This window comes from Suricata suricatta, chromosome 14 (assembly GCF_006229205.1).
Source record: "Suricata suricatta isolate VVHF042 chromosome 14, meerkat_22Aug2017_6uvM2_HiC, whole genome shotgun sequence".
Taxonomy (NCBI): Eukaryota; Metazoa; Chordata; class Mammalia; order Carnivora; family Herpestidae; genus Suricata; species Suricata suricatta.
In genome coordinates, this window is record NC_043713.1 from 84,119,102 (window position 1) to 84,132,353 (window position 13,252).

The 13,252-nt window shown below is 47.6% G+C and overlaps 1 protein-coding gene across 2 annotated transcripts in view; it reads right to left on the minus strand.

The window, feature by feature from the left end:
* The window catches only part of CCDC92 (coiled-coil domain containing 92), a 24,321-nt gene extending 11,069 nt beyond the window's left edge, over positions 1 to 13,252 (minus strand). The window contains exon 1 of one of the 2 annotated variants that reach the window (XM_029921763.1): positions 13,201 to 13,252. Coding sequence is in view for 1 of the 2 variants with exons in the window: in XM_029921762.1 (XP_029777622.1) it covers positions 1,326 to 1,368 (43 nt within the window). In the remaining variant the exon portion in view is untranslated. Of the gene's footprint in view, positions 1 to 1,325; positions 1,496 to 13,200 lie in introns of those variants that run through there. The other variant, XM_029921762.1, reaches the window with a different exon arrangement.

Here is a 13,252-nt window from a genome sequence, read left to right on the forward strand (position 1 = left end):
TTTTTATGTTTCTTTTATTTATTTTTTGAGAGACAGAGAGAGACAGCTGGAGCAGGGGAGGGTCAGAGAGAGAGGGAGATACAGAATCCGAAGCAGCTCCAGGCTCTGAGCTAGCTGTCAGCACAGAGCCCGACACGGGGCTTGAACCCACGAACCGTGAGATCATGGCCTGAGCCAAAGCTGGACATTTAACCGACTGAGCCACCCAGGCGCCCCTGACTGCAGATTTTAATGGTCTATGAGTTGATAACCCAAAAGATGTAGTGACCCAAATGCCAAACTGTCTTTTCACAATAATGAAACAGGAGATACTCCCTAAATGCTAGTTCTTGATGATTACGATCTAAATTGTATTTCTGAGGCTGAGAAGAGGTGTTCACTTGCTTAAAAAGCATCTCTCCATATGGTTTGCCAAACAGATGAACCATTTCAACTGATTTAACTGATAGGGCTTCCTCTATCCATCTTGAGAACCTGCCTAATTATAGTGTAGGTTCCAGGCAAAGAAAGGTATTATTAACTGAAGTTCTATACACTTTAATTTAGCCAAGCTTTTCCTTTATTGCTTACAAAAGGTAAAACAGTCAATTGTTTCATTAGTGCTAAGAGAACATATCTAGCTGAGCCCTTATGAGGCATCTGGGAAGATGATCACTTACAGAAAAGAGAGATCTTATCCTCGGGATATAGATGGAAGAACTCTGCCCAGTCCCAGTGATGTCATCTCCAATGGCTTCATAACTTAGTACCGCAGTCAAGCAAAAATGAGTCACCTCCTCTGACTTTTCCCTTCTACAAAATGGGCTCACACTAATTATTTCAGAAGAGTTTAAACAAGGAAAACATGAAAGATCTTTGGAATTATTAAAATAGTGTATCAACAGTCAATTCAGTAACTAAAGTCACTGGGGCCGGGCATTTACTTTTAGTGATTACATATTCTCTGATGAACTCTAATATTTGTTTTCAGTGAACACTTACGTCTATAGAATAACATAGCATGAGTGCCAATGTTATTTATCTACTGAATGTTTATCCACTGAGAGACAGAAAATGAGTGGGGAAGGGGGGGGAGGGAGGGAGGGAGTGAGAGAGAGCGATAGAGAGACAGACAGACAGACAGACAGAGAGACAGAGACAGAGACAGAATCTTAAGCAAGCTCCTTGCTTGTCAGTGCACACAGCCCTATGTGGGGCTCCACCTCATGGACCATGAGATCATGACCTGAGCCACTGTCGGTGGCTTAACCAACTGAGCCACACAGGCACCACTCCCCCAATAATTTTCAAAGAAGATAAATTTAGTCTTTTAAGAAGGCATTTACCTAGATTCTCATTTCCTAAAACTTTTTTTGATGGCTTCAGCATGTCCACCTACGGCTGCACAACCCTTTGATTCTCCATCTCATGATCTGACAGTTCTGGCGTAAGATCATTCGGTTCCTTAAAAGTTTCCTTTCTGTGAGTTTCCTGTGCTCAGGAAATGAGGCACGTTTACTGGTGACATTTCAGGCTGACTCCTATAAAGTTCTTTCTGCTCACAATGAGTCTTTATTGTGTCAGGACGCGAGAGAATTCCCAGAATCCCATACTGCAATCTTCAGTACACTGTGCATCGGGTTCTGGAGAGGAAGAAGACTTCTCGCAGAACATCGCTCCGTTAGGAAGGTGGGTCACTTAAACAAACAATTCTGAGGCCCGGATGAAGCTGATAAGATCGCGGGGACTGCATGGTTGCAGCCATTTGAAGGCTTATCTTTGCAACCAAATCTGGATCATACTAGATAGACAGGCCGTCAGCACATGAACCCGACGGGAATAGATGAGACGAGAGAGAAGTAAAATAAGAAGCACAGCAGCGGTCTTTCAGAGATCAGCTATCAGCGGAGGCAGGAGAGCAGAAGACATTGGGGAACGGAAACATTACCGTGTTTTATAAGGATTTTTCAAAGAATGGAATGCAGTTCAGTATTTTCTTCTTACTGACCTTTGCCTTTCATTTGCACCTCTGTCACTGTTTCCATTTGTACAATGGTCTTTTGCTGTTGTTTTCCTCTTACGTTTGACCCCTTGCTCCCACAATGAGGTTAACTCAATCCTTGGGTCATGACATCCTTTTTCAGGGCCCACTTTTATTTACTTTTAATAATCAGCACCCAATATGGCCACAGCCTTAGGAATTCTCAATTTTGGTTCAGAAGCCCAGATTTTCCATTTGAAGTCCCAGATTCTTAGATTGGGTGTTTCGGTGTCTTCCGGTTGCTCTGATTCTGGTCAAGTCTGTTGGCCACTTGGGAGCCTGAGTCATTTTTCCTCCCGGTTTGCACCGCAGGCAGGACGGTCGCCTCCAGTGATGCAGGCAAGGGACGGGGGGGGGGGGGGGGGGGGGGGGGGGGGGGGGGGGGGGTGCGCGGGACAGGGGTGTGTGTGAAGCAGCCTCCATCTCAGTGAGCAAATCCGCATGGGCCCCACGATGCTTTTCAGCAGGCTCTGCCCTGCTGTTCTAGGGTTTGGCCATTACAATATACAGTGTGCTTATGGGGCGGTGTTGGATGATCACCTGTTCTGTCTCTGCCCTAACATGGCCTCTAGGTCAGCCTACGCCATCTGGGCAAGAAAATATTCCAAGACACTTGTTAGTCATGAGAGGCTGAAAATCATCCATAAAAGTAATAATTATGGCTATCATACACAAAGTGTCGATGTGCCAGGCTCATAATCACTTAATTATTGAAACTATATCATGCAAGATGGGTTTGATTATGACCATTTTTTAAGGAACTAAGGCTCAGAGGAGTAAGATGCCTACTTAAATCTGCAAGCATTAAGGGCATCGGCTAAATGCCCATCTACTACCTTGGCCCTGGCCCTTCCTGGTGTTCTCCGAGACCAGGGTGCGGTGTTTGGAGCTCGGTCTCGCGGCGCTCTGGCAGAAGGTATCAGTCCCAGCTCCACCCGGACGGCCGTTACAGGACGGGGCTGGGACGGGCCGGCAGCGAGCGCTGCTGCCCACTAGTGCGCCAGGCGCTGGGCCCCTGTGCCGAGGCCGGCTGTGTGGAGCGCCAGCCACGCCTCGCCGCCTCCGCCCCCCACAACGGCTCTGCGCGGTGGGTGCTCCTATCTTCCCAAGTCCACATGCGGCTTAGACGGTCTCCTCTGTGGGGATCATGCATCAACCCGGTGTCTTCTTGCCACTTTGGAGATCCCTCTTTACTTTCCAAGGAAGGAGAAGTTGTGCTAATATTGGTCTGCATTTTTAGACAGAAAAAAACCTAGCCCTTGGCTCTGAATTTCTTTTAGCTGAATCTAATAGTATCCAGTGACAAGATATCACCACGGCGTTACGAGCTTGCCGGACATGGCAAGTGGACGGACAGATGAGCTCCAGTCATCTATGAGCCCCAGCGACACGGCAGGCTAGGGATTAACGCCCCGGTGCTGGATCCAGGCGGCCACTCTCCTTATCTGCAAAATGGGAAAGCAGTACCCGCTCTATCAGGGTTGCCAGGAAAACAGTCCCTCCGGTGAGGTGCTATCCCACTGAACTTGCTGCGATAACGGAAATAGTCCGTTTGCTGCGTCCAGGAGTCACTGGCCACACTGAGCACTTGAAATGCAGTTGATGTGTCTGAGAAACAATTTTTCCCTTTTACTTATTTTGATTTGAATTCCAATTTAAATAGCCACACAATGGCTGGGGGTAACCCTGGCAGGCAGCAGGGACATAGAGCAATTAGAACCACACCTAGAGCTGGGTGCTTGCTACCACTCTTACAATACCCAGAATCACCCCGACAGGTGTCCTGAGCTCCCACACGACCGCACGGAGTCTGGGGCCGGCGCTTGCTCTGCACCGCAAGAGCGACCTGACAGCTTACTCCCACCTCCCATTACTGCCGTCAGCGTCATGCTTTCCCACTTTGTCTTCCCAGCATTTATCATTCTCACATCACCAGAACGGAGACTGCACAGGAGCAAGGGCTGGTCTGCTCCCTGCTGCATCAGGAGCACCCAGAATAGAGAGGCCCTCCGTCCAGTCATCCAAGTGGGCCCTTTAAGAAAGGGTTCTTTACAGTCGGAAGTAGTGGTGCTCTCACCCAATCTCTAGTCTGACACGCTCCCCCGTTAGGTAGTGTGTTTTGTACTAGTGAGGGGAGAGGGTGTGGAAATATTTCTCCAACTGGCATGGGAATGACAAAGGAGGAAGGATGGCTAGTTCGTGCATGCCTTTGGGAGTCTCACCAATAAAAAGACCAAAAAGGTACCAAGCCACATAAAAATGAATAAACTTTAATTTCAGTGGAAGGGAAGGTGTGGGCTTGTCCAGGACACTCCATGGAGGCTGTGACATACGGGGGCTTGTTGGGGCAGCTTGTTTACACGCGGACAAGTCGTTTCTGCTACGACCCAACCATGCCAGTCCTCGGTGCAGACGCTGGCACAGCACCAAGCTCCGGTGTGGCTTGCCGCGTGTAGACCCAGGGCTTAGTCCACACCTGAGGCCTGCTTTCCAGGAGTCCGAAACTTGGAAATCAGGAAACGCTCACGCCATGTTTTGATGAAGCTCCTCCAGGTCCATGACGCAGTGAGGAAAATGTGGACACTGTAGCAGGTTTCTGTAAAGCTGACTATTCCATTCACAGGACAATTCTTTATTTTCCTGGTCTAATTTCCCAATTCAAAAGTGCACTGTTACATGATTCTAAAAGCCTGACAACCACTCGATTCACCTCGGTGAGCGCCAGGAGCTGACCCACCATCATCGGTGTTTTCAATTTATCTTTTGAAGCTGACAAGGCCTATTCGAATAGGCTGAGCAACCCAACCTCCTTTTAAATGTGCGCCTGGAGGTTAAACATCAAGCCAGCATTTGCTTTAAGTGGCCACTGTGTGCTCGGTCTCAGGCCTGCCATTTATGGGAGGTTGGGAGGCTCAGTCACTAAAGCACAAGGAAAGCGCAATCTAATGAAGTCCTCCTGAGGTCTAGGCCAAGAACGGCGGCCAGGGGAAGGGGGGAGGCATGAAGGCTCACCTACCACACGTTGGAGCGCGCGCTTATTTACCCGCCTGTCTCCCCCACGAGGCCGGGTCCGGGTCACCTGAGCATTCCCGGTACTGTCCACACTGCCAGGCACATGGAGACGCCCCGTGGGCGCTGAGTGCAGAGGGCTGCGGGGGCAGAGAAGGTTTGGTTTTGAATAGGCAGCCATGAGGGTTGAGCCTTAAAGAGAGGCTGGGTTCACACAGCAGGGGACATTTCCGGTGCCGTAAATGTGGAGTTTTGGGAGTGGCAGTGAGGTCAAGTCAGACATGGAAGGAACATTCTGGGGAGCGGTGGCAAATAAGGTTAGGTAGAAAAGCCAGGATCAGATTTCAGTTGCTTATCAAAAGCCTCTCAGAAAATTGGAGATTGAAGAGAAAGAAAATGGTGGGGGGGGGGGGGGCCGAGATCTGACCCAGTAGAGGCCAAATCTGTACTCAAGAGCGTTTCGCGCACTGGGGCTGCTGCAGGGCTGTGGGGGCGAGAGCCCTGACAGCACGCCCACCAGCTCCGGGGAAACGGCGTCACCCAGAAGACCTGCACGGAGCCTTCATGCCTCGCTACGCCCTTTACACACACTCCGAGGAGGGGACAGGACTACAATCTCCCACAGTAACAAGCTTCGACGAGTTCAAGCAGCTCAGTGTCACAGCTAGCACGTGGCAGGGCTGGGCTTCCTCCCAAGCCCGCCAACTCCGAGGCCTCGCCCTTAGCCGTGGCCTCCGCTGCTCTGCCCGGAGCCTCAGAGCACATGCCCCGCGGAGCAGACCATCACTGCCCTGTATTCCATTTGTTCAAAGTCCTCCTGCCCTGTTCTTTCCCCGTATGTTAAGCCTTAAGCTTCTCAGGTCTGGTTTTTTTTTTTCCTTCTTCTTGGTGCTAACTAGTAGATCTCCAGTGCTTATTCTTGAGGATGCTGCTCATGAAAAAGAAAAAAAATCCCAGAGGAGAAAATGTTTTTCATAATAAATGTTCTTCCTAAAGCTGCAGAAAGGCAGGCCCCTCCCAGTGTCCAGGTGAAGGAGCGGGCGGGGTTAAAGGACTACGACCTGACGCTGCTCTCCTGTCAGGAAACGCATCCTTCCGTTTCACTACCAAGCAAATATCTTAAGACAACTAGACTTCAGAGAATGTTGCTAATTCACTGAAAACGTAACTTTTCTTTTCTAAGTTTGCTTTTCTAACTGTTTGCCTCACCGATAACTTATTATTTTAATAATACAATTTAAAGTGACATTTCTCTTTTTGGGGAGGGTGGAGGGGCGGCAGGAGAGGGAGGAGAGACCCTTAAGCAGGCTCCATGCTCACTGCAGAGCCTGACTCTGGGCTCGATTTCACGACAACTGAGATTCATGACCTGAGCTGAAACTGAGTCAGACACTTAACAGATTGAGACGCCCCTAAAGTGACATTTCTTACGTGAAGATATAGAAACCTTTAAGGGCTTGGTTAGTTAAAGAGGGGCCTGGGGTTTCTCTCTTCCTACAGAAGGGACACAGACACTGACAAGTTCCTTATTCGGATGGAGTTTGGGTGTGCCCATCCAAATCAACCTTCGGTGCCACCAGCTGGACAGAATGAGGAGTAGAGAGAAGACGGTGCCTCCTTGCTGAGGCCAGGACAGCCCGGCAGAGGGTGGGAGACGTGGGGCCTGTTTCGGTCTTGGTGAAGAGCTGGCCACTTCTGCAATCTGACTCTAACCTGCTCTCCGGAAGAACTTCTGAGAATCTACACAGTCATCGTCTGTGGCTGATGTGCATATATGAACACATACGTGTGTGCATAAATGTGAACATGTGTACATTTGTGGTTCTTCAAAGAATGGATGGAATTCACGTGTGAACGTCATGCTCTGAGGCCACTGTGCGCAGAAAGAATTAAAGGAAGAACCCCGCGGAGCCCGTCCTCTGGACGAACTTCACCGGAGAGTTTGGCCCAGTTAGAGCAGTGGTTCTTGTCCGGGCACTTGTGCCCCCAGGGTGGACATTCGGGGTCTTCACGAGGCAAGGGCGTCCTGCGGGTGGAGGTCAGGGATGCTGTGAAACAGCCCCCGGGGCCCAGGCTGGCACTCCCTGCAGTAGTGCAGCCACAGGCCCTGGGCTCCAGTCTGTCTAACTGGAGGCAGACCTCTTTTCTTTGGACTCGAGGTTTGCTCTGCCTTCCTCCGGGTTCCCGGCTGCCAGGAGCCGGTGGGCGAACGGAGCTGAGGACAGAAAGCTCCAGCCACAGGGGGCTGTAACAGGTTGCCAGGCCTGGAGGAGAAGGCAGCTGTGGCGGTGCAGGACTGTGGGGCCTCTGCTGACAGACTCCTTCCTCACTTCGTGAGCCCCGGGGAGCGGGGGTGCACGGAGGTGCTGCTCAGAGAAGGTGCGCGTCCTTCCGTTCTCCTGCTTGGAGGGAGGCCGCAAGTAAACTCCTTTGTCTCAAGTGACAAGTTCTTCTCTTTACGTGTAAGACGCTGACTTTCCCCTATGAATGCTTAAACGAACTGAGAAATGGAGGGGGTGAGTGTGAGAGAATTCTAGAGCCCCACGTGGGGACTCCAGTATCAGTTATAAAAGTGAGGCTTCTAGAGACGCTAAATCGATGGATCAAGGTTGACCCAGCATGCGTTCTCGATGGGAGTACTTTGGTCTAGAACAGCTTGTGGCTCTCTAGAAAATTTGATGATTAAAAGCTTTAACATTTCTTGAATGCAATGGAATCCTTGTTTTTAAGACCACTGAAAACTTAGATAAATCTTACGAGGATTTTAAAGACTGCCAAGAAATTTATAAAATCATGCCAAAATTCCTTATATTTTATGTGTACTAGCACTTTAAGAAAAGCTTTCCAGGCTGGGAAGAATGAAAGAACAGGCAAATCCTAGGAGGGTTTTGTGAACTTGGAGGTGTAAAGGAAGGGCCTACCCTCCAGGGTGGGGGGTGCGGCAGCACCTAAAGTGTGACACTTCATTCTTTCAACACAGCAGGCGCCCTTCCCAGCACTTCTGGGCCAGGCACCAGGGGGAAGTCAGGAATACCCCGATCAACAGGACATTAGGAATCCTGAGAGGGGGCCTGCGGGAGTGGAGAGGCACGGAACCCTAGACACATTAATTCACAGCAAAAAGGAGGCTATTTGCACAAAGCCTAAAATTAAATTGTACTTCATAATCCCTTCCACGCACCTTACAAATCAGCTCGTGGTCACCACACCATCATTTAGGAGTAGGAAGATCTAAACATGAGCACACAACTGATAACTGAACTATGTCTTGAGAAACTAGCATAATTTCCTTTTTAAAAATCTTAGACAATATTACATATTATATTAACTTATAAAGTTATTCAACTCCCATTAGCAAAGTAATGTTTTAAGACATATTTCTTCTAACTCAGACAACAATTGCGTTATTCTTTGATGTAAATTGTCTGTATTTTCTAAAATCCCTATTTTCTTTTGGACTAGAAGGGTGCTGACATAATTAGTTAATACTCTATATTTATATAAAGATGTATAAGGAAATTAAAATTCAAACAGAAAAAAAGCCAGATATGTATCACCTCACAGTCCCCATGGGTCATGTGCTAGGTATTTTTGAGCATGTGTTCTTAATGCTAAAATTACGACGGTCAAACCGACTGATGCAGTGTGGACATCTGGTATGTCTGATAACATTTACAGACCACAGTTTTAAATCTCTACTATACTCTCATTTAAATTAGCTGCTTGGAATAACTCTGTGTATCAGGTATATTAAAGTAGATCAATAAAATCTTGTGTACAATTGGGGAGACAAGATTTACAGCCTGTAGACAAGAAAGTTAGTCTCTGGATTCAACCTGTTCTCAGCAAAGAAGAATCTTTACTCATCTTTGCCTCTGCCCACTCTGTCCAGAAGACAGCACGCACTGTCCTCACCGGAATGTGCAATCCTGCCTGTCTTTCTCTTTGTTTTTCTGATTCTCATTCGGACTACGGACAGCTGTGAAAAGAGTGAGGCCTGCTCGCTTGGGGAGGAACTCATTTCTAACGGTGCTTGTGTTACCCTCTATTGGGGGCTGCTCTAGAACGATCGGTCTTTTGGTGAATAACGTGATCACAGCTATCTATTGCCAGTCAACCTTTCCAGACTGACTGGTTTCCTCTGGACGCTCTTCCCCACGCTGTCCCTGTCCCAGACCAGGCTCCCACAGTCAAAGGGCCTCTGGAGTCCGGCAGGGAGCCCTCGCAAGCACCCCATCCCCCAGAGAGCTCCTTGCTGGCTCCAGAACTTAGTTTCCTCATCTTGCTCCTGCGCCCCACAGCCTGGTACACACACAGAAGAGGATGCCAGGGATAATTAGACATGAATGGTATGCTCCAAGTTTTCCAATGCAGCTCAATAGTATTTTATGAGTCATCCTATTTGTCAGGCTCACCTTGGGGGGGGTTAGAAGGGGTGAGAGAGAAGAACCATAAAGACAAAGAGGGTGGTTTATCTAGCCCTTGGGGTGGATGGCATTTGTAAACACATATTCAAATTAGTTTTATTCAAATGAGAAAATGGTTTTAATGTAAACATTTTAGCAATTTCACCAGATATAGAAGATACCCAGATAGAAAGGCTGTCACAATGACTGTCAAAAGGACTTCTGAAATAGTCTGTTCAGAGATTTGGCACATTAAGTGTATCTGTAACAGGAGACCACAATGCACAGGTCAGATTGTAAAAAAAAAAAGTTCTAACACACCCTACACACTCATTGATGCCTTCACTGTATTACCCAGAATCAGAAGAAGTAGTGAGTTATCAAAATGAAACAGAAAAATAATCTGGCAGGATTTTGCAGAAACTGGATGGAAGTGGCTAGATAGATGTCCTACCTATAGATTATGAACACGAGACTCTTAAAACAAAACTCTGGGACCTTCACCTAAAACACCGAGTAGGCTCCCAAGACTTCTGGTCACTGCCCAGAACCAGAGAACGCTCGCTCGGGCACGCTGGCCTTCACTGGAAGCTCCGCTCCGCGGCCACAGAGCCCTAGATCCGCCAACCCACTTAATGCATGGATCGCTACTGGCCGCCAACAGCCTCTTCTTTATTAGGAGTAGATCATCATCCTGATTGTTGGTAGATTATCATTCCCAGGATTGGCTTAGCACAGATAGGAAACACCTTTTTCTTTTTCAAACGCAAAGCTCAAATTCACCTAATCTTTCCAGCGCATTCTAGTTCTAGTTCATCTCAGCTGTGTTTTACCTTCAGCTGCCAACCTGTATTTAAAAGCAACACAGACATACTGGAAGAAGGTCCAATGCCACTTCCCGTAGGTGGGTATGACTGGATTTTTTTTGCTGTGAAATTTGAGTCACGTTAGAGTAATGAAATAAACATGAACCAAAATGCTGAGCAAGCACAAGAATCGGCCCTTAATCAGTATCTTTTAGAAAATAATTTCAGCTAAGAAGAAAATCTATACACCTTCACAACCTGCTGACTCAGATGAGAACGAATGACATCATCCCATTTTATTTTAAAAAGAGCTTTAAGGGAAAAAAACTCTTCTGCTTGTCTTCATAGAAATGGATAATTTTCCTCTTAATTAAATGTTTACTATAGAAAAGAAAAGCCAAAGAAATACAAATCACATATAATTAAAAAGAGTCTTCTAAAAATCTTTTGACTATGAGAATGCCTTATTACTGTAAAGCCCTATACGAAGGCTCAAGTAGGACCACAATGGCCTCTGCTACAAGGCTGGCCTCCACCCCAGTACAAATCTTCCAAGGGCTCCAGAACATTCTGGGGAGTCGTTAGGCCCACAGCTGCAGAAGCCAGCATAAAAAGGTAAAAAAGAGCCACAAAGCCCTTCAATCCACTGCCTCTGGAACCCCTAGACACGCCCGGTCCTCAGGCAGCCTCTCCCACCCCTGGTGTGGTATCTCCTAGGAGCCACTCCTGCCCTGTTGGGGAACCAGCTTATCTGGAAACTGCGGGAAAGGAGCAGCCCCTTCATTCCACGGCTGGAGGTTCTCATCACAAGCAACTTTGGCTTTTATGTCCAAGTGCAATCTGTCTTCCTATAAGTACTTCTCAGCCACTTCTGTACTTGGGAATTACTCTAGATAGAACATAAAATCCCTTTGCTGCACAACAGACCTTAAATATCGGAAGACAATTAGGACACATTTACTTCTCTGCCCAAACTTCTCTGCAGGTTTAAACATCAAAGCTGGCGATGTGAAAATTGATGTTATTAAGGTAGCGTCCACCTAACTAGTCTGAAACGTCTATCTGGGTCCAACATTTATTGCATTCAGCCTTGCTGTGTGTGAAGCACATACAGGTACCTAGTCGATGGCCTTTAAGGATATCCGATTCAGTACCTCTCATTAATCTTAGTTAAAAAGGCGTGTGCCCACTGTGTATCAGGAACTTCTTATGGCTGATCTTGTTCCGGGTAAAAGAAAAAGGCCTATATCTTTTCTTGTTAGAAGTATGAGAAAATGCTTTATAAGCATTTCTTAAAAGCAACAACATGTTAACATCCGTAACATCAGGCAAATGATCTCTGCTACTTAGGTAATGACATTACAATGAATTTTTCCAATGAATCACAGGTGAAAGAGTTAAGAACCCAAATGATCTTGTTGCCAGTAAAAGGATTCGTTTGGTTGTTTTTAAGAATTAACAATATTTTCCAAGAGACCTGTTAGATTGATGTATTTACATGTACTACAATAAAAAATCTGATACGCATGAATACTTGTTTTATACTTTTGATTATAAACATACACTAAATTTACTGACTAATTATAACATGATGCAGAGAAACACCACCAATATTTTAAGGTGTTTCAGTAGTGTGTGTATGTAAACCCACATATATACACTTATATAGACCTCACGAGTCTTAAAACCTTTTTCAAAAAATATTTCTCGTAATATGAACATTTAGCCAAAAGAAATAAAAAAATCCAAAACATCTCTGGGGGATAAAAGTCATTTTAAATGTTAGCATCTTTTTCCTTACAATTCAACAACAATAAAAATGCAGCCAAATTCTTGACGGTGTAAAAAAAAAAAAGGCCCCCCCCATTTAATAAAACAAAAACAATAACAATGCTCTTTATATAAATCTCAAACCTAAAAATCTTAAAAAATCTTAAAAAAGAACCCAGCAGTTCTAGCTCTAACACTCTTACAGGTAGGTTTCTGGAAATGCGTAATCAGGTACCGCGGTAGCCGAGCTTGTATTTTGCAACAAGATCTATGACTGCAACCTAAATTACGGAGCACGATTATATCTCCTCTTAGGTCACCTCATTTTCATTATTGGACGAGATCACACTGCTAACTATCAAAGCTTGAAATTAAATAAGACAGGTCAGCAGGAACGCGTAAGTTAGATCAACTAGAGTAACTCACTGTAGCCGACGGCAGCTCTGTAGTCAAGCCTGGGGCTCAACTGCATATTTGCATTATGCAGAATTTATGAGTTACGAGCAAATCGTTGTTTAGGGTAATCTAAAGCCCACATCAAAACTTCAGAAAAGGGCTGCAAAGGAGACTACTTACGTAAAGGGTTATCGGGACGAGAGACGATTTAACTTATCAGGGAGGGTCTCTAACGTCCAGTGTGGTAAAACGCACTGGAAGAGGCGAAGTGCATTCAGCCGGCCGCCTCCCCACCGCATCCCAGACAAAGCAGGGCCAGGCCCTCGGGCGCTCCCAGTGCACCTGCAATGCGGATCCCTCACCCTACAATCCCACCCCGGGCCTGGCAGGGGCAGCCCCCGCGCTGGCCGGCCTGGCTGCGCGGTGTAGACGCTTCGCAGCCTGGACTGGGGCCCTGGCCAAGGCATCCCCCCCTCCCCATATCGGGCTGGAAGACGCCGCAGGCAGCCGGCGCGGGGGTCGCTGCGCCTCATTTCTGCCCTCTTTTCCACCTTATCGTGTCTCCCACACGCCCCCACCCCAGTCGTTCCGCAGGGGACACCCTTCCCCACCGGCGAGCGCCGAGGGTGAGACGGGAGGACCCCCTCCCCCTGCAGCAAGGGCTTTTCAAACAGTCTAAATAAATTCCTGTCTGGACAGGTGCCCCCGCCCCCCGCTGGCGCCCGCAGAGCCTCCGGGAGGCGCTGCCAGGGGAGCCGGGCTGGACTCGGTCACACCTCGGGCCCCGCCTCACCTGCGGGCGCGGCCGGCGCGGTCCTTCAGGCGGCTCCCCCCCTCGGCGCGGT